The 21459-nt window shown below is 45.7% G+C and overlaps 1 protein-coding gene across 4 annotated transcripts in view; it reads right to left on the reverse strand.

Moving 5' to 3' along the window:
• The window catches only part of RSU1 (Ras suppressor protein 1), a gene marked incomplete at its 3' end in the record, with an annotated part of 194645 nt that extends 174554 nt beyond the window's left edge, over positions 1–20091 (reverse strand). For 3 of the 4 annotated variants that reach the window (XM_082845149.1, XM_082845147.1, XM_082845150.1), the window contains exons 1-2: positions 19974–20091; positions 19618–19729 (exon numbers count right to left, since the gene is read on the reverse strand). In XM_082845149.1, coding sequence (XP_082701275.1) covers positions 19618–19726 — 109 coding nt within the window. In that variant the 5' untranslated portion in view covers positions 19727–19729; positions 19974–20091. Of the gene's footprint in view, positions 1–19617; positions 19730–19969 lie in introns of all 4 variants that reach the window. The other variant, XM_082845148.1, reaches the window with a different exon arrangement.
• Positions 20092–21459: the final 1368 nt, after the last annotated feature.

Here is a 21459-nt window from a genome sequence, read left to right on the forward strand (position 1 = left end):
AGAGAAGTGCATTTGTTGCTTCACCTGATCACACCACTAGAGATGTATTTTTCTTCCTCATTATTGTTACAGGGCTACATGCTAAAGTAGGTAAGAGGGAGAAAAATTAGAGCAGAAAAGAAAAAGTTAATAAAAGATCTGTGAGGAAATGTTTAGGGCAACAAAGGACTCCAGGCTGGGTCTGCGGGGAGAGCAGTTAAGTTGGACAGAATTGAAATCACAGAATCAATCACAAAGCCTGTGACAGGCAAAGACCAAGGACCAACGGACATATTCATGCAACCTGCCACTCCCCTCCACTTGGCCGTGGTGAGTCCATTGTGGGTTTCCTATGGAAACTGCAGTGTTAAAAAAGGAGAAAAGGTCTAGCAGAATAGAATGGCTTATTTAATAGTACAATAGCCACCCTAGTCAATCATGTGGGTGAAATGGAATGAGGCTGTCCCCACTGACCTGCCCTGCTAACCCTAACCGCACACTGGGAAATCTCCCGCTGCAGGAATATCATACCTTACGGTCCCGCCAGCCAGGAACTGTCAGGTTGCAGTGGCACCAGAACAGTGACAACAAACTGTTACTAAACTTCCTAAAGCGATATTAAACCATGCACTGCCGGGCATTCTCTAAGTCGAATGCACTTCCAAAAGTCAGCTAAATAACTGAGAAAACGTGTTGGCATATTCAGTTGACTGCTGCCGTGCCTCAGATACCATTCTGTCTTCAGCCTTTAGAAACGGTATGTGGGGACTTCCCTGGTGGCGCAGTGGTGAGGAATCCACCTGCCAGTGCAGGGGACACGGGTTCGAGCCCTGGTCCGGGAAGATCCCACATGCCGCGGAGCAACTAAGCCCGTGCGCCACAACTACTGAGCCTGCGCTATACAGCCCGCGAGCCACAACTACTGAGCCCACGTGCCACAACTACTGAGCCCGCGAGCCACAAATGGATATTTACCAGGCACGCTCAGAGTATCAATGGTCTCTTCCTTGGAGATTCTGTTAGAAGTAACGTCAACAGTACATCCTCATGAGACTGGGACAGTCCTGGATTACGCCCACTTTCCCTCTCAAAACTTCCCTCGTTTGCATGATATGCCACACAGTCCCTCAATTTAGGTAACACAGAATACACACCAAAATCCTAAACTGCAAAATATAAAAGGATCGTGGGCACAAGAGAAGTGTATCTGAAAGGATAATGGGAGATTAGAAGGAGACATCACAGGGACTTCCCTGGCTGTCCAGTGGTTAGGACTCCACGCTGCCACTGCAGGGGCCAGGGTTCGATCCCTGGTCGGGGAGCTAAGCCCTGTGGCACAGTCAAAAAAAAAAAAAAAAAGGAGACATCATTTACTGTGGGATGACACGTCCAAAAATGCTTCAAGGCACTGAAACTGGACTTGGAGGATATATGGAAATTGGAGGTTATGGAAGCAATTCTAGGCTTATCTGAGTGAAGAGATGGAAAACAGAGAAGACACAGGCCTGGACTGAGCAGGCAGTATTGCAATGGAATATATTCAGAAAAATCAAAGGACTAGCTAACATTCCTAGAAAAAGAATCATGGTTTCTAGATAAAACGTGGAAGCAGATGTTATTTTTTAAAACAGACACAGTCTTTTTTTTCTCTCCTTCTTCTTCAGCATCAAGTAGACAGTGTGAGGAAAGGAAGCAGGATGAAATCCGCAGCACCAGATGATGACGTGGCGGACCTCCTTTCAAAAGAACCCACCATATCACAGCGATGTGCCTGTCTCTCCAGTCTCCAGTCTGGCAATCAGAAGCAAGTTACTCCTCTGGAGGCACGTTAGAAAGGATAAAAGTTCTAGCTTCACGGAATGATGTTGCTATCCAGGGGAAAAAACACAGCCAGGATGAGACAAGGGGAGCGAGTCTTGGAAACGCACACAGTGATAACGGGACTTGAAAGTTTCTGCCGCCTTGTCGCAGGTCAGAATTGGGCATCTTTGGGTTCCCGATGAAAGATTCTAGAACACTGGCCACCAAAACCTGGATTGTAACCGTCAGTTCATTTCACAGGCTGCGCTCCCATGGAAGCAATCGGAAAGACACCACTACCTTCAGAAGACAAACGGTTTACTATTTTGTTTGGTCTCGCCACACGGCATGAGGGATCTTAGTTCCCCCACCAGGGATCGAACCCACGGCCCCTTGCATTGGAAGTGCAGCGTCTTAACCACTGGACTGCCAGGGAAGTCCCTAGTTTACCCTTTTTTGACAGCTCTTGAGCTATCAAATATTGCAGTGGGAGAACAGCCATACCCTCTGGGATGTTCAAAGAGGGTCACCTTTGACTTGTGTTACAATTCCAGGGTGGGCAGCCTTCAAATTCGGGGCAAGTCTGCAGATTACACTGCAAACGGTACCCTCTGTGAATTCAATTCCTCCCAAAGTTGTTGACTACAAAGAAGAATTCATTTGAACTGAAAATACAGGATGATCCCAAAGGCTTTTCCATTTGGGCTCCCGGTAGGCTAGAAACAGCGACAGCCCTAAGTAACCCAGATTCAGAGACTCGGCGGGGCTGCGGGAGAGGCCGCACGTGAGCACCACGCAGCCACGCTGACCACTCTGGGTCCCGTGTCTCCAAGATGCATGACTGAAATGCCTGCCCGCGTCACACGCTGAAGTTACTGCACCCCTGCTAGAAGGATGCAGATTCAGACCTTAAGCATGCAGCTTCTGACAGTATATTTAAGTGAAGGCAGACAATAAAACGTTTGATACCGAGGTGTAATACAAATATCGTATTCATCAACACACCCAGAATCATAAAAGAACATTTCTTTTGAATTTTGTTCATAATTTAAAACTTCAGGGGGAAAAAAAAAATCACCAGGGTATGAAAGCTTTCCTTTCCTCCCCAACCAACTACTGTGGTGAGGTGGAAACTCTTTGGTAGCAAGTTTTCAAAACTGGTTACTTGACTGAGTCCTATTTGCACATAAATGGTCACTCAAGCATGATTAATTGCTTTTTCATTTAACAGAAAGCAATTTATCATATGTGATGATTTTTAACAATGTGATACGTCTTCCTTTACGTAAATAAGAGCAGAGAATTCACACGTGCTGAGAACCGCCATGAGCTGGTCACTGACTGAGGCTTCCGTGTCTACTGGGACATGAAGTCAAAAGACGCTGGACCCAAGGCACCGTGTTACTGACGACATGGAGCCCACATCCTTCCCAACCAAACACATCGCTTTACAGTCTCTCCTTCAGGAAAAAGGACAAAGAAAAATTTTTAATTTTGAAGATGTCTGGGAGAATTAAAGAGGAAAATACAGTGAGCTGCCTAAGGTTCACGGCTGTTCACTGCTCTTGGGGATTGAGGAAGATGACACGAAGGAAGGCTCAGGGAGTTACAAACTGTTTGCAGCGCACTGTACTTAGTTATGTTGACAAAGACAGAATACGCGTGAGACACAGGCACTGCCATCAAGGAGCTTACTCTGTAATGAGGGGAGGCGATAAAAATCCACAACACAAGGCAGAATGTCAGCACCACAAGGAGGTAAGCGGATTCGAAACTCCCGTTAAAAGGGAAATGCTGCAGGGCTTCCCTGGTGGCGCAGTGGTTGAGAGTCCGCCTGCCGATGCAGGGGACGCGGGTTCGTGCCCCGGTCCGGGAGGATCCCACATGCCGCAGAGCGGCTGGGCCCGTGAGCCATGGCCGCTGAGCCTGCGCGTCCGGAGCCTGTGCCCCGCAACGGGAGACGCCACAACAGTGAGAGGCCCGCGTACCGCGCAAAAAAAAAAAGGCAAGTGCTGCAAAGTTTTTTCAGGGTGAGTAAGAGCTTCCAGGTCCAGAGTCAGTTTTATTCTATATCTACATACCTACCTTCTCCCCCTAACCCAGCTTTTTTTTTTTTTTTACTTGTCTGTATTGAATAATTTTTCTAGCATAAACTGTTTTAATTGTGTAACCTAAAATAGGTGTACTTTTAGAAATCAGTTATAGGAAAAAGCTTCAGCTCCTCAATTTACAGATAAGGAAACTGTGGCCCAGAGGTAAAGCGCTTTTCCTAAGGTTCCCCACAAACTCCCCACGCCCCCAGAATCAGAACTGAGACTGTAACCAAGGCTTCCAGATTCTACCTCTTGAGCTTATTCTTCCTAAACTGGAAAAACAATATTCACACCTCGGGGTGTTCTTTTCAAGATGGTAGAAATGCCTATCATTAAAGAGTATAAACCAGAGCGGAAAGTCCTTTCTATCCTGAAGAGATATGACAGTTACATAGAGGGCCTCGAGCACAGCTAGAATACCAAGTTTAAGGCAGTGTGAGGCCCAGACTGTAATTCCATGAGAATACTGAGGAAAATTAAAAAATCGCTGGATTTCTCTAGAGCGCAGTTCCTCATGCTTAAAATGAAAAGCTGAATTCGATTCTGTGAGAAACACAGAAGAGAGAAGAAAAGAAAGAACTAATATACATGTAATGCCTCCTACATCAATATGCAACACTGGGGACTTTATAACCACTCATTAGAATAAAAAATGTTAAAATATAACAACTGACACTGCAGAAACACAAAGGATCATGAGAGATTACTAGAAGCAACTCTATGCCAATAAAATGGACAGCCGGGAAGAAACGGACGAATTCTTAGAAAAGCACAACTTTCTGAGACTGAACCAGGAAGAAAGAGAAAATGTAAACAGACCAATCACAAGCACTGAAATTGAAACTGTGATTAAAAACCTTCCAACAAACAAAAGCCCAGGACCAGATGGCTTCACAGACAAATTTTATCAAACACTTAGAGAAGAGCTAACACCTATCCTTCTCAAACTCTTCCAAAATATAGCAGAGGAAGGAACACTCCCAAACTCATTCTACGAGGCCACCATCACCCTGATACCAAAACCAGACAAAGATGTCACAAAGAAAGAAAACTACAGGCCAATATCTATGATGAACATAGATGCAAAAATCTACAACAAAATACTAGCAAACAGAATCCAACAGCACATTAAAAGGATCATACACCATGATCAAGTGGGGTTTATTCCAGGAATGCAAGGATTCTTCAATATACGCAAATCAATCAATGTGATACACCATATTAACAAACTGAAGAAGAAAAACCATATGATCATCTCAATAGATGCAGAAAAAGCTATCGACAAAATTCAACACCCATTTATGATAAAAACTCTCCAGAAAGTAGGCATAGAGGGAACCTACCTCAACATAATAAAAGCTATATATGACAGACCCACAGCCAACATCATTCTCAATGGTGAAAAACTGAAACCATTTCCTCTAAGATCAGGAACAAGACAAGGCTGCCCACTCTCACCACTATTATTCGACATAGTTTTGGAAGTTTTACCCACAGCAATCGGAGATGAAAAAATAAATAAAAGGAATGCAAATTGGAAAGAAGTAAAACTGTCACTGTTTGCAGATGACATGGTGCTATACATAGAGAATCCTAAAGATGCCACCAGAAAACTACTACAGCTAATCAATGAATTTGGTAGAGTAGCAGGATACAAAATTAATGCACAGAAATCTCTTGCATTCCTATATACTAATGATGAAAAATCTGAAAGAGAAATTAAGGAAACACTCCCATTTACCACTGCAACAAAAAGAATAAAATACCTAGGAATGAACCTACTAAGGAGACAAAAGACCTGTATGCAGAAAACTATAAGACACTGATGAAAGAAATTAAAGATGATACAAACAGATGGGAAGATATACTATGTTCTTGGATTGGAAGAATCAACATTGTGAAAATGACTATACTACCCAAAGCGATCTAAAGATTCAATGCAATCCCTCTCAAACTACCAAGGGCATTCTTCACAGAATTAGAACAAAAAATTTCACAATTTGTATGGAAACACAAAAGACCCCAAATAACCAAAGCAATCTTGAGAAAGAAAAACAGAGCTGTAGGAATCAGGCTCCCTGACTTCAGACTATACTACAAAGATACAGTAATCAAGACAGTATGGTACTGGCACAAAAACAGAAATATAGATCAATGGAACAGGATAGAAAGCCCAGAGATAAACCCAAGCACATATGGTCACCTTATCTTTGATAAAGGAAGCAAGAATATACAATGGAGAAAAGACAGCCTCTTCAATAAGTGGTGCTGGGAAAACTGGACAGCTACATGTAAAAGAATGAAATTAGAACACTCCCTAACACCATACACAAAAATAAACTCAAAATGGATTAAAGACCTAAATGTAAGGCCGGACACTATAAAACTCTTAGAGGAAAACATACGCAGAACACTCTATGACATAAATGACAGCAAGATCCTTTTTGACCCACCTCCTAGAGAAATGGAAATAAAAACAAAACTAAACAAATGGGACCTAATGAAACTTAAAAGCTTTTGCACAGCAAAGGAAACCATAAAAAAGACAAAATGACAACCCTCAGAGTGGGAGAAAATATTTGCAAATGAAGCAACTGACAAAGGATTAATCTCCAAAATATACAAGCAGCTCATGCAGCTCAATATCAAAAAAAAAACAACCCAATCCAAAAATGGGCAGAAGACCTAAATAGACATTTCTCCAAAGAAGATATACAGATTGCCAACAAACACATGAAAGGATGCTCAACATCACTAATCATTAGAGAAATGCAAATCAAAACTATGAGGTATCACCTCACACCAGTCAGAATGGCCATCATCAAAACATCTACAAACAATAAATGCTGGAGAGGGTGTGGAGAAAAGGGAACCCTCTTGCACTGTTGGTGGGAATGTAAAGTGATACAGCCACTATGGAGAACAGTACGGAGGTTCCCTAGAAAACTAAAAACAGAACTACCATATGACCCAGCAATCCCACTACTGGGCATATACCCTGAGAAAACCATAATTCAAAAAGAGTCAGGTACCACAATGTTCACTGCAGCTCTGTTTACAATAGCCAGGATATGGAAGCAACCTAAGTGTCCATCGACAGATGAATGGATAAAGAAGATGTGGCACATATATACAATGGAATATTACTCAGCCATAAAAAGAAACGAAATTGAGTTATTTGTAGTGCAGTGGATGGACCAAGCGTCTGTCCTACAGAGTGAAGTAAGTCAGAAAGAGAAAAACAAATACTGTATGCTAACACATATACCTGGACTCTAAATTAAAAAATGGTTCTGAAGAACCTAGGGGCAGGACAGGAATAAAGACACAGACATGGAGAATGGATTTGAGGACACGGGGAGGGGGAAGGGTAAGCTGGGACAAAGTGAGAGAGTGGCATGGACATATACACACTACCAAATGTAAAATAGATAGCTAGTGGGAAGCCGCCGCATAGCACAGGGAGATGAGCTTGGTGCTTTGTAACCACCTAGAGGCATGGGATAGGGAGGGTGGGAGGGAGACGCAAGAGGGAGGAAATATGGGGACATATGTATACATATAGCTGATACACTTTGTTACAAAGCAGAAACTAACACACCACTGTAAATCAATTATACTCCAATAAAGATGTTAAAAAAATGTTAAAAGAGTAACCACAACAGCTAATGTTTACCAAACACTTAAAATGTGGTGGCCACGGTTCTAAGAACTTTATTACCTCATGTATTCCTCACAATAACGCTAACAGACAGCACTATTACTCTCTGCCTCCCTCCTAATTTCAGTTTTCTTCTTTTGCATTTATTTTAAATTCATTTTTGGCTTTGTTGCTGCGTGCGGGCTTTCTCTAGTTGGGGCGAGTGGGGGCTACTCTTCGTTGCGGTGCCCGGGCTTCTCACTGCGGTGGCTTCTCTTGTTGCAGAGCATGGGCTCTAGGCGCGTGGGCTTCAGTAGTTGTGGCACGCGGGCTCAGTAGTTGTGGCTCACGGGCTCTAGAGCGCAGGCTCAGTAGTTGTGGCACACGGGCTTAGTTGCTCCGCGGCATGTGTGATCTTCCGAGACCAGGGCTTGAAGCCTTGTCCCCTGCATTGGCAGGCGGATTCTTAACCACTGTGCCACCAGGGAAGCCCACCCTCCCTCCCAATTTTAGGTGAGAAAAATGAGGCCCAGAGAGGTTAGGTAACCTGCCTGAGGTTTCAGCACTAGTAAGTAGACAGGACCCTTTGAAAGCTGTTTTCTAACAAGAATCTGATTAGTTCTGACCGTATTTTTCTACTAGGCAAATACAAATAAGATAAAAAGGAGCCTTAGTCCATTGGTTCATTTTTCCCCCAAAATGAAGATGCGCAACGTCATACTTGCACACCTTCCACTTCAGACCAACCGCTCTGTTCTCACCTTCCCTGTGTTCCTGCCAACAGAGAAGGCCGCTGCGTGGGAGCTGAGGGTGGGCTTCTCTCTGCCCCCTGATCAACCTCCCTCCACGCTTCTTACCCTCAACCCAAGAGCCATGTTTTTCCCTGGTGGCTTCAGAAGCAGGAAGACCCAGAATCTCTGACCTTCTTCCACAGGGCCGGGTGGCTCTCCGAGCTCAAAGCGCTGTAGGTCCTCTGACAGGCACCGGTGTCTGAGGGCCGCTGGGCCACCAGCCCGCACCCACACCCAGCACGCGGCGTGGCCTTGCAGGCCGCCCTTCATTGCTTTTGCCCCGGCCATCGTCTGCTCCCCCCAAGCCACCCCTTACCCTGACCTCCAAGGGCACCTTGTCCAGTCCCAGATCCCTAGTCTACTGGACTGACACCTGTCATCAGCTGCCCCCCGCTCAAATCTCGGTACCTGTTTTCTGATCATCCACGGGGTCCCCCTCCATCTCTTCCCACAATCCTGCCCCAGCCTCTGCCACCTGCCTCTCTCCCGGCCACACACGCAGATCCAGCAAACAGATGTGCCCCTGAGGGCATCCACGCCTCCATTCCCGCCCAAAGGCCCATTAGACTCTTCAGCCCCAGACCCGCTGCCCCACCAGAGAACAGCCTGTGCCTCGGCGTAACAAATGCTAAATGTCCTAACGACTGGCCCTGAGGATCATTCTGAGGCACCTACTCTGCATCAGGTACTACACAGACTCATCTTTTATTTGAGGGGCGGCAGATTTTTCCCATTTTATCAATGAGGAAATTGACGTACAAAGACAGGAAGTGATCTAAGGGCATGTTACAAATAAAGGGCAAAGTGGGATAATTAATAAGGACCATGGCTCCAAAGTCGGTGCTTTGAGTCAGGACACAATACTCTCTCCTTATATCAACTCTAGAGATATTAAACAACACCCAAACAGGAGGCTTTACCACAATGAATCTAAACAAAGGTGTCTTTGTTATGTTAATGAGGTGACTTTCAGAAGTTTCTAAAGGATGGGGGCTGGTTGCCGGGGCTGGAACGTTCAGTCCCACCCCTGGCTAGCCCGTTCTTCCTAACTTGATCTAGAGAGTCAGTGCAATCCCAATGAAAACCACAGCAAGTTTATTTTGTGAATGGCGACAAACCGATTCTAGAATTTATATGGGAAGACCCAAAATAGCAATAAAATATTGAAAAAGAAAAACAAACTCAGAAAATTGACATGTCCCAACTCAAAACTTACTATATAAATCCACAGCCACTAATTGAAAAACACAAAGACATCACTGGAACAGAAGAGTGCGCAGAAACAGACCCACACAAATAGAGGCAACTGGTCTCTGACAAAGGAGCAAAGGCAATTCAACGGAAAAAGGATCATCTTCTCAACAAACGGTGCTGGAATTTGACATCTACATAAGAAAAAAAAAAAGAATCTAGACACAGAACTTACACCTTTGACAAATATTGACTCAAAGTGGTTCATAGTGTAAAATGCAAAAGCGTGAAGTCCTAGAATACAACACAGGAGAAAACCTAGGCAGCCCTTGATCTGGTAATGACTTCTTAGATACAACACCAAAAGCACTATCAAAAAAAAAAAAAAAGGTGTTAACGGCCTGGGACTTCATTAAAATTAAAAACTTCTCCTCTATGAAAGACAATGTTAATAAAAGGGAAACAAGAGCTACAGACTAAGACCACATTTTTGCAAAACATACATCTGATATAGGACTTCTTTCCAAAATACACAAAGAACTTTTTAAATCCAACAATAAGAAAACAAACATCCCAATTAAAAAGTGGGCCAAAGAACTTAACAGACACCTCATCAAAGCAGATATACAGAGGGCAAACAAGCCTATGAAAAGATTTTCCACATGACACGCCATTAAGGAACTGCCCATTGAAAACAACGAGATACCGCTACACACCTATCAGAATGGGCAAGATCCAGAATACTGACAGCACCAGACATTGACAAGGGTGTGGAGCCACAGGAACTCTCATTCGTTGCCGGGGGATGTACGACATGGTGCAGCCACTTCGGAAGGCAGTGGTTTCTTATTACACCAAAAATACTCTTACCATACGATCCAGCAATTCTGTTCCTTTGCATTTACCCAAAAGAGTCAAAAAACTATGTTCACACAAAAATCTGCACATGGATGTTTATAGCGGCAAACTGACAAAATGTGACAGCAACCAAAGATGTCCTTCAATATGTGAAAGGACAAAAAAACTGTGGTGCATTCAGACAATGGAATTTTAACCAATAACAAAAAAATACGAGCTCCGGAGCCAAGACAAGACACAGAAGAAACTTAAACTCATATTGCTAAGTCAAAGGCGGCTTTCTGTAAAGATTACGTACTATACGATTTCAACTATATCACATTCTGGGAAAGGCAAAACTATAGAGACATAAAATTTCAGTGGTTGCCTGGGGTTCAACAGGAGGTGATGAGGAAGAGAGGGAAAAATAAGTAGAACACAGAGGGTATTTAGGACAGTGAAACTACTCTGTAGGATATTATGCATCTGTTAAAAGCCATAGTGTGTTACAGCACAACCAGCGGACAACAATGCAAACTGTGGATTTTAGTGAATAATAATGTATCGATGCTGCTTCATCAACTGCAACCAAAGTATCACTCGAATGAAAGCCAGATGTTAACAACAGGGGAAACTGCTGTAAAAAACAGTGAAGTAGAATAAAACAAACAAAAAAAGGAGGAGAATGGGGATAGAATACGCACAAAATGACTCTTTTCAGCAATACCGGCGCTGGTAACAGTAGCATTGCTATTTGTGTGTAATGTACCAAGTAAGTAACTGTGAGATAGTCTAACATCACGTGTATCCCTGACAATCAGGATCCTCAGAGTGGAAGAAAAGTAGAGACTAGTGTGAAGGAAGTTAAGGAAGAGCCTTACAGTCCCATATTTGAATTGGACCTACCAGTATGAGCTCGTTAGATATTTTAATCTTCATATATGTGTATATATGTATCTGTATATAGCTACAGATACATATATTGCGACACGTGTGTGTGTGTGTGTATACTGTTTTTTTTTTTAGCTGTGTCTGCTAAAAATGCCTAAAGACCATGAACGACCCAGGAATAATGAGCACCCCTGGAGCCCAGATCGTGGTCCCAAAATATTGCCCACTAAGACAGACAAACAAAAACAGGGTTTCTATGAGGACAGCTGATTCCAGGTCCGGGATAGGAAGTCACAGACACACTGGGAACAGCTTGTTACTTTGCTCACGTCCACTGGATGCGAGAGCCAACAAGAGGTTCCCACAGGCCAAAAATGAACAGTTGCACTTGAACAAGGACCATGGCTGCAAGGCTGTGGTGCGCATGGATGAAAACTTTTTTTTTTTTTTCCGGTACGTGGGCCTCTCACTGTTGCGGCCTCTCCCGTTGCGCGGCACAGGCTCCGGACGCGCAGGCTCAGCGGCCATGGCCCACGGGCCCAGCCGCTCCGCAGCATGTGGGATCTTCCCGGACCGGGACACGAACCCGCGTCCCCTGCATCGGCAGGCGGACTCTCAACCACTGCGCCACCAGGGAAGCCCGAAAACATATTATTTTAAAGAGCAAAATTTCTGACACCTGTCTCCACATTCAGAGTTTCCCCCTGAACTGGCCTGGGGTGCAGCCTGAGCACTGCAATGTTTAAACATTCCCTAGGTGAGTCTAAAAACCAGACACGTTTGCCAGCAGCTGGTATAGATGATACCAAGCTAATTCTCAGAGAAAAACTTGAGGTGTGAGTGATTTCTCTCGGAAGAGGGCAGTGCACTGAGTGAGCACCTCGGGAGGCCTGACCAGCACCTCTGCGAGAGCTCATTCTGCATCAGGAACGTTAAGCCTTTGCCTGACATCTAAGTTTCAAATGTCTTCCCCATTTCGGTGATACCTGCTTCCATTTTAAAGCGTACACAAGAGCACACCCCATGACTCAATAATTCCACCCCTCGTCTGTAACCAACAGAAAGGAATACGTGTGTTCACGTGGTCACAGCAGCACTACGGGTGACAGCCCTAGCCTGGGAGCGACACGAACATCCATCCACAGCAGAACGGACGCCTGAACTTGGCAGTCACACCTGGATCTGTCACCAGTGTCACGACACGAAGGAAGCTCATGAACAAGATGCTGAGCGTTAAGAACCAGAGAGTAAAGAGTGTGCACTGTAAACCCTCTTTCCTTTGAACGATGCACCTCAACAGTCAAAGGGAACCTATGCTGTCAGTCAGGACCCTGTCCTGAGGGGCTAGTGCCTGGGACATGCCCACTGTGTTCTGTTTCTTGCTTTGAAAATCTGTCACACTGTACAGTTATACGTGCGCTTATCTATAGGATAGCCTTCAGTAAAGGCTTCTGGAAATGGATTTTTTTAAGAGTGTGTTAAGTGTTTGGGGAAGAAGAAGGTTCCTGTTTCCTCGGCCCCATGGGCAAGAGCAGAGGAGGGTCGGCATCCCTGAACGCATTCCTCAACGGATACAGACTCAGCAGCCCATACAGGGCAGGGACGCGGCTTTCGGGACCAGAGCACCAGGAGGCACTCAGTGGATGCTTGCTGAGTTAGCGGCTGTACCTTCGTACGTGCACCTGACTGTCAAAAACGTTAGTGACATGAGTAAGGCAAGAAAGCATGAGCAGGGGCTCGCCTGGTGGTGCAGTGGTTGGGAGGCTGCCTGCCGATGCAGGGGATGCGGGTTCGTGCCCCGGTCCAGGAGGATCCCACGTGCTGCGGAGCGGCTGGGCCCGTGAGCCGTGGCCGCTGAGCCTGCGCGTCCGGAGCCTGTGCTCCGCAACGGGAGAGGCCACAATGGTGAGAGGCCTGCGGACGGGGACGGGGGCGGGGGGAAGAAAGCACGAGCTAACAACATAGCTTCTGGAGTCTGAGTGCCTGGCTGCAAATCCTGACTCTGCTACTTACTAGTGTGTGACCTAGAGCAAAAGGTACTTAAGTTCTCAACGTCTCTGTGCTATAAACTGGGTGACGAGGATGACGACGATGATGATAACTGTGAGGTTTAAAGGAAATAATCCACATGAAGGGCCACGTACAGTGCCCGCCACACGTGTGCATTAATGCGCTCCACATAGATATTTTAAAATTATCTATTATTTTTATGCTTTTCTAATAAAGAGTACACAATTTGTAGAGTACTAACAGGTTAAATAGGCATCTTTCACAAGGCCTGAAGACTGAAATACTTACAGCTCTGAAAAACCAACTGTGTATGTAAACATCTGCAGAACAGCCACTTGTACACTGAGGGTGTACACACCATGTCACCAATCTCTGCTCTGTGCTGTGCTCTGAGAAACCAAGAGGCCAAGACCCCCTCCAGTTCACTACCTGGTCTGAGGTGTGCCTTTCATTGGGCCCACTTTACCCTTAAGAACTATTCTGAGTCCGGAGGAATCGTTAACAGGTACACAGAGAAACGTATTAAATGCAAAGGCTCTTTATGACGTACCGGTAAACTACAACCACAGTTACCATTTCATTCAACTCAGGTTTATTCTGTTGTGATACATGAACCAATACTGCCCCAAGAGAACCTTCTCCAGCACCATACTTCATAGAGGGTTTTAAGCTAATGTTCTAAGTTTGAAGATAGAAAAAAATGAATTAATGTAGAGTATAAAAAATCTCACATCTGCCGTTAAACCCAGTTAAAATTAATAGTTTTTCAGAAAAGCCTAAGGAAACGGGGAGTGTTCAGAGTTAACTCTGACCAGATAGAGACCAAGTTGCCTCTACTGTTTTCTTTGACAGTTAAAGCCCTGCAACGATGTGATAAACCTAAGCTTCCAAGCTGGCAGACTGGAAGAATGATGCCTTTTCTTAGCCCAGCACAGTGTTGTTTTTTTGGGTTTTTTTAATGCCACGATTTATTTCTGGACTCTCTATTCTATTCCACTGGTCTATATGTCTGTTTTTATACCAATACCACATCCTTTTTTTTTTTTTTGGCCACACTGCACAGCATGCGGGATCTTAGTTCCCCGACCAGGGATCGATCCCACGCCCCCTGCAGTGGAAGCGTGGAGCCTTAACCACTGGACCGCCAGGGAAGCCCCCAGCACAGTGTTTTTAAAGAATTCTGAAACTGACTGGCATGAGGTGAGGCCCGCCAGCCCCGCTTAGCCCTGGAAAGCATCACTCCTTAAGGCCTGAGCCAGGGGTGGGAAACCACACTGCACACGGTTACATAACAAAGCTGTCGGTGTGTCTAACGTGTGATGCTGGGGCTTTCTCGACCTTCTGTTTGCTCATCTGTAAAACGCTGATGATTATTATCTGCACCAAAGGCTGACGCGAGAAGCACTTAACACCACGTAAGCACGCACACGTGTACCATTTAGAATCTCTGAGGCAGACGTGATGGGCTGATCTGTGGCCCCCTCAAGTCCCGTGTTGAAGCCCTCAGAGTGACACTGTGTTTGGAGACAGGACCTTCAAAGAGGTGATGAAGTTACAATGAAGCCAGAGGGTGTGCCCCCTCTCTCCTGTGCTACGCTTTCTACCCCAGTGCACCTGAATTCTTAACTGAGAAGGACAGCAACCTTCTTCAATAAATTTTTCCCAAACACCAAGTACAAAAATAACAGAGGTGCACACGCAGAGCCCAGAAAAGACGTTTAAGCCAGGCTGGAGGGGATGGTGGGTTAAAATTTAGTCCTGGGGAGCTTCCCGGAGGAGGTGACACATGTGAATGGAGTCACATGGACAGAAAGTCATCTCCTCCCTCAACAAGCGTTAATTCACAAGGCTGAGAGGAGGGTGGCTGGAGAGAGAAAGGGTAAGGACTGCCCAGGCCAAGATGTTTAAAAACACAAAGGTGGGCTTAAACACACAAGTCAGGAGAGCAAAAAAAGAAAAGGTCTTAATAAAGATCACAGTGAAAGGGACATGGTCTTCCCAGCTCTTCTATCATTCCCCCAAAGAAGTCCTATCATGATGAAAATTCCCAGCAGGCATCACCACTTCCTGGGTTAACAGCCCCTCCAGATAACCAACCCGGGATTACGTCTGTTGATTCTTTTGCAGGGTCCTTCAGAAAGACAACTACCTCAGAGGCAGCTGATTTTTCTCTTTTAAAATATTCTGTAATAACCTCAATGGGAAAGGAATTTGGAAAAGAATGGATACTTGTATGGGTATAACTGAATCACTTTGTGGTACATCTGTAATGAACACATCATTGTTAATCAACTATACTCCAATATAAAATAAAAATTAAAATAATAATAATAAAATAAAATTTATCTGAGAGATACTTCAGTCTAACCTGAAGAAAAACAACAACAACAACAAAAAAACCGATAAAGTTTTGACACCCAGAGCGCAGTAAATGTGAAGAGATTAAGAAGTCAGAGAGACTTAAATAAAAGAAATGAAAAAAAGTCTCTCTGGCTGCTGATGGGAGTCTCTGCTCCCAGGAAGCTGATGACAGGACCCTTCAAGAGCAACTTTATCATCTGGGTGAAGAGCTGCTGCATGAGAGAGAGTTTCTGCTGTGAAGTCTCTTTAATAAAAAGTACAAAATTGGTACCATTCCTCCCAGAAGCTTTCAGCAGATTACATGCTGTGCAGGAAAAAAAGAAATGAAGGAAAAGAAATAAAATGAGCGATCATTTTAAAGAAACAGCAATCGAAATCTATGGGAACCCTAGGCAAAAGGGCCAAACACACCAGGTTCTGTTAAGCCACACAGAAAACGTCAACACATAACACACACAGATGCCTTTCCCGGTTCAACTAAGCAGGCTGTTCCCCGTTGAGGCCATCGACTGCACTGGGACTGGTTCCGTATGAGGCTTACGCACTCTCTGGACATTCACATGAGCAGTTAACGGTCACTGTGCGCTCAGTACTGGCTCGGTGCTAAGCCCTCGACAGGAAGCAGTGCACCCGGCGGTACACCCATGCCCCCAAGCGGGTACTTAGGTTTCCATCTAACGATGAGGCACTTGAGGCTCAGAACGGTTTCGTAGCTTCTCTAAAGTAACACAGCGATAAGTAAACCTGGACAATCTAAACCCAGTCTACTCAACTCCAGGTCCCACTTGTAAGCGCTGGACTACGTCTGCCTCTCAGCGTTGGATCTGAGCATCTCCAGAACCTGGCTGGACTGACAGAAAACTTTAGAGACTGCTGGATGTCTGGCTCCAGCCTATGAAGTTTTCCCCGCCAGAAAGCTTTTGGTACCTCAACTCCTGAAAGCATTTTTTAAAGGCAACTTACTGTCTCAGAGGAATGAAAGGGCTACGTTTATAAGACGCGACTCTCCCAAGCAGAAGTGGAGCCTGTTTCCTATGCTTAGAATAGGTACACAACTACCACTCTGAGCTTCAAAGCTTAATTCTTTCTCATCGTTGGAGAAACTAAACAAGGCAACCATAACGAACGGAAGGCTTGATACAGCGCCATTCTCTGTCCATGCGGATAAGCTGTTCCCTGGGCTCCATCTTGATCCTAGCACATAAAACCTCGGGGAACTCCCTGGCGGTCCAGGGCTTAGGACTCAGTGCTTTCACTGCCGAGGCCCGGGTTCCATTCCTGGTTGGGGAACTAAGATCCCACAAGCCACACGGCCAAAAAAAAAACCAAATAAATAAAACCTGAGGATTACAGTTAAAATTTTGTAAGTAAAAGACTATGGGAATCCTTATACTACAGCTAAGGTGATCATGCCAAATACTTTAATATATATTAAAACACATAACGTTATGTACACTACTGATAAATGAGCCCCAGTGGAGGATGGGATTCTGAAGGCATCCTGGGACCCTCAGAGTCCAGAAGTCGGGGAGTTTTACTCCTTCCCTGGGTCTACCACACTCCAGAGGCCTGCGGAGGTGGGATTTCCAAATTCACTTCCACCAAACTCCCCAAGAAGCACTCTTGCTCTTCCTGAAGCGACTTCTTTGGGAAAACATTAAGAATGACCTTGCTTTTCCAGCACCTAATATTACACCGGAAAGAGCTTTTTCAGGAAGCAAGTGGCTATCTTTTCTTCTTCAATAAAAGCCAAGGCTTCAAAGAGATAAAGCAACTGAACTGAAATAGCTACACCACTCTCCCTACTTATAAATATTATTACACAGAGAATCCTCTTCAAAGCGGAGGAGCACAAAGTTCCTCTACTGAAAGCAACCTTTTTTCAAGCCCATGAGAAAGAGCCCTGAGGGGCAGAAACCCGTGGGACCAAGGGCACAGCCGAGCCAGGCCTCCTGATTCCATCCTCTTCCCCCCATCCCCTTCCTCTGACGCAGCTGTGCCCCCAGTGACCATCATGATCCCAGCAGGGCAGGGGCGGTACAGGGACACATCCAGATCTGCAACTGCCAGTCCCTCACCTGAGACACCTGCTGCCACCACGAAGCCACTACTACTGAGAGAGACCAGCACAGACCAGGGGACTGAAATGCTAATTCGTACAAAAGCTAAACTTAAGGGCAGGTGTCTTCCTAAGGATTACCAAATGCAAATCACCTACAGCTTTTCATCCCCCTGCCTTTTGCAGAGATGTATCAACGGCACCAACACCAATCTCTGTCCCAGGCGCAAACCACGGATTCACGCTAACTTTGCTCTCTCCAGGCCTAACAAGCAATCCGTCACCTTTTAGGGTCTCCTGGACATCCCCCCTTCTTCTCCAGTGTCACATCCTGGTCTGGATCTCATCAGCTCGCAGGCCTAATCCATCATTCTTTCCTTCATCCGTCAAACATTTCGGAGCACCTACTGTGTTCCAGGCACTAGAATAAACAAAGCACACAGGAATGCTGCACTGCTTTCGTTCCCCCTCGGCCTCCCAGCGGGGAAGAAAGACATCTGGATTAAGAACACATCACAATCCTGTGTAACAAGTGTCATGAAGCGGGACTTCCCTGGCGGTCCAGTGGTTAAGTCTCCGAGCTTCCACTGCAGGGGACACGGGTTCGATCCCTGGTCGGGGAACTAAGATGCCGCAGGCCCCACACAGTGCGACCAAAAAAAAAAAAGGGTCATGAAGCAAAGTGTGTCCAAACTTCACTGAGAAGGCTTCACACAAGCTGTGGCATCTGAGCTGACTCTTGACAGGTAAGTAAAAGGATCTGGGGTGAAGGGAGTGGAGAGGGAGGAAACGACACTTCTAAAGGCACAAAGACGAGAAGGAATGCCCTGGCTCAGAAAGGACCATCAGTTCATTATGGTTGGGATGCCAGATGCACGGAAGGAACAGGCGCTAAGGTAGGCTACAGTCAGATTCAGAAAGGAGCAGGTCATCACAAGGAACACGGAGCATTACCATTGGTAATGGACAACCAGAAGGTCCAAACTTCAGCCACAATCAACCTGAACAAGAGCTTGATTTCACCTCTAATGTGTTGGAATTAACTGTCAATATCTAAAAATAAGAAAATTTTATATAAAAACCTGGATTCTTGGCTTCATAGAGAAAAAAAAAATCTGGCAACACTGGGCCAACGTTCCCAAGTGGCGACAACTGTTTGGATCTAAGCAGCAGGTGTAGCAGCTGCCCCCTTCAGATGAGATACCTATTACGGAATTCATGACCATCCTCACCTGGCCCCTGAAGACAGCTGAATTTGCAATCCCCGGTTTAAAGGAGAGAGTTGCAGTAAGATGCATGTTACAGGAAAGCAACAGGGGCAGTAAAACTGGAGGCAAGAGGCAAAGTTAGAAAGACATTACAATAGCACAGGGGGGAAGTAACAAAAGCCCGAACTAAGTAAGGACAATAAACCCAGAAAAAGGGTTGATGGTAATGAGTAATGAGAAAAAGGTAATGAGTCAAGAAACGTTTAACTTGCTCCAGGTGCAAAAACACTTAATCAAGTAATTTCCGTGGAGCATTTGTTCAAGGCTACACAGGAGACTATATTAAGAGAATGGAAAAATGATTCAGAACTAATTTTCCATTAAAACACCAAGTGAAAAAAAATTTTAAATAAAAATAAATTAAAAAAATAAAACACCAAGTGGCTCTTTAGTAAACTGTGTGGTAAGTCCACCCGAAGGCCATCAATCAGCCTGGAGAACTGATGAGGTCCAGCAACCACAGTCCGGGGATTCTTAACCTGGCTCTCGTGTCCGTTTTCCAGCTGGGACAGAACAAACTCTGACTGCAAGCTTTCCGAGCTGAGCCCTCGACAAGTGCTGTTTACAAGCAGCCAAGCAGCCAACCAGCGGGTGGGATGTAAACCACTACAACGTCTCGCACCGCCACCAGCAACTACTTCTTAAACTCATAAACCCGTCCAGCTCCTCCGAGGAGAAGGCCCTCCGGAGAACTTACACAAGCCGTTGACGTCCAGCATGTTGGAGATGCCCCGGTCACTCATGTCCACTTCCGGCTGGTTCTTCTCCCGGCTCTCCTCCACCAACTTTTTCAGAGACTTGGACATGACCTGTACCAAACGACAACAACACAGCACGTGGGCGACGGCCAGGAGGTTGCAGAGAGAGAAATGAGGAAACCCCCGGCTGGCACTCTCCAGTTTTCGCCTGGCCTTGGAAAGTGGGCACCCGCAAGCAGGGTCCGGGGGCAGGGAGGGGGATGGGGAGGGCGGGACAGGGAGTGGGAAGGGTCCAGCACCGTTCCTGCCGCGGAGAGAGAAGCAAACACAAGGGCAACGCCACACACATACTCACTGCGGAGGGCTGCACCTAACAGGCTGCGCGTGGGAACAACAGGCTTCTGCAGGGCTCACTCCGGCGGCGAGAGATGCACTCCACTCGGTCTGTGCAAAACGAGCACCCGAACGAGGAACACGCCCTGTCCCGGCACTCGGCGCAGGCGCACACCGGGCCACTCTCAGCTCCTCGCCCCGCCCGCGCCAGACCGTTCCCTAATTAGGAGAACAGCTTACTAGACGTGGCTTAGCGCGAGACCTCGCCCACAAAAGAATGCGTGCCCCGGGGCCAACCAATCACGTTTGCTGTTCGGCCTCGGGACTCCGCCCCACCCGAGGTTAGCTCCCTCCCGTTGGAGATTCCGATTGGACTGGAGTCGGCGCGTGCGCACTAGTTCGGCGCAGGCTCAGTTTGTAGGTGGAAGCCAGAGTGGTGTGGGCGGAAGCCGGGGAGTTTGGGCAGCGCCTGCGAAGGGCTGGTGGTACACCAGGATGGGTTCCGGGAAAACTACAAGTAAATTTTCTCTCAGTGTGCTGCTTCTTTAATTGCGGTTCCACTTACTGGAAGTTGCTGCCCTGAGTCCCTTCCCCACAGGTTGTACCTCCCGCAATATTGTGAGCTTCTCAAAGCAAGAACTCCTTGGTGGTCTGTGTGTCCCCGACGCCCAGGTCGCAGTCACGGACCCCTGGCTCACAGGAGGGGGAATATACCAAATAAATACGTGACTTCTCTGTTCTTATGATGTGACATAGCTTAGTTAGCTTTCTATTGAATGATGATTTTCTTATACAGTTTTCATTGTTCTTTTTACTAGAATTTCTGTTTTCCTTTCCTTCTTGTAAACTTTAAGCTTTTCATTACTCGCTACTGCTTGAAATCCAATGACTTCTTGAAGACTTTAGGAACCTTCTAATTTACTGCTCTTAGACTGATTCGTTCTGTCCTTCCAGCTGAGAAGTTATCTATAATTCCTTTTCATTTGGTCCCTGGGTTGAGACAGACGTTTCTTGCAGGCATCTTGCTGGAGTAACTACCCTCAAGTAACTTTCTCTAGAAGGATGTATAGGAGGCACAAATTTTGAGTAGTTGCATGTTTTTAAATGTCCTTATTCTGCCCGCACCTTTGATAATTTGCCTGACATGGAATTCTAGGTTCAAAAGAAGTTTCTCCTAAATCTCGATGGCATAGTTCCACTAACTTCTGCTTTCAGTATTGATGCCCAGAAACATATTGGTCTCCTCATCTTTGCAGGGAGCTATTGTTTTCCCTTGGGAAGCATTTGTGATCTTTTTATCATTTGTCATGTTCTGAAATGTCACCATAATATCTCCGATGGGGTGTCTTTTCTCACTTAATCTGTTTAGGGCTCATTGAGTCCTTTTCAGAGGACGATTCTTTTCTCTCTTCCTCTCGGGAAATTGTTTTCTGTTTATCCTTTGAAATTTCTTTCCTGCCATTTTCTCTGATTTATCACCCTTTCTGGAAATCTTATTGGATGGCAGC

The sequence above is a fragment of the Leucopleurus acutus genome (assembly GCF_964270905.1).
Source record: "Leucopleurus acutus genome assembly, chromosome: 1".
Taxonomy (NCBI): Eukaryota; Metazoa; Chordata; class Mammalia; order Artiodactyla; family Delphinidae; genus Leucopleurus; species Leucopleurus acutus.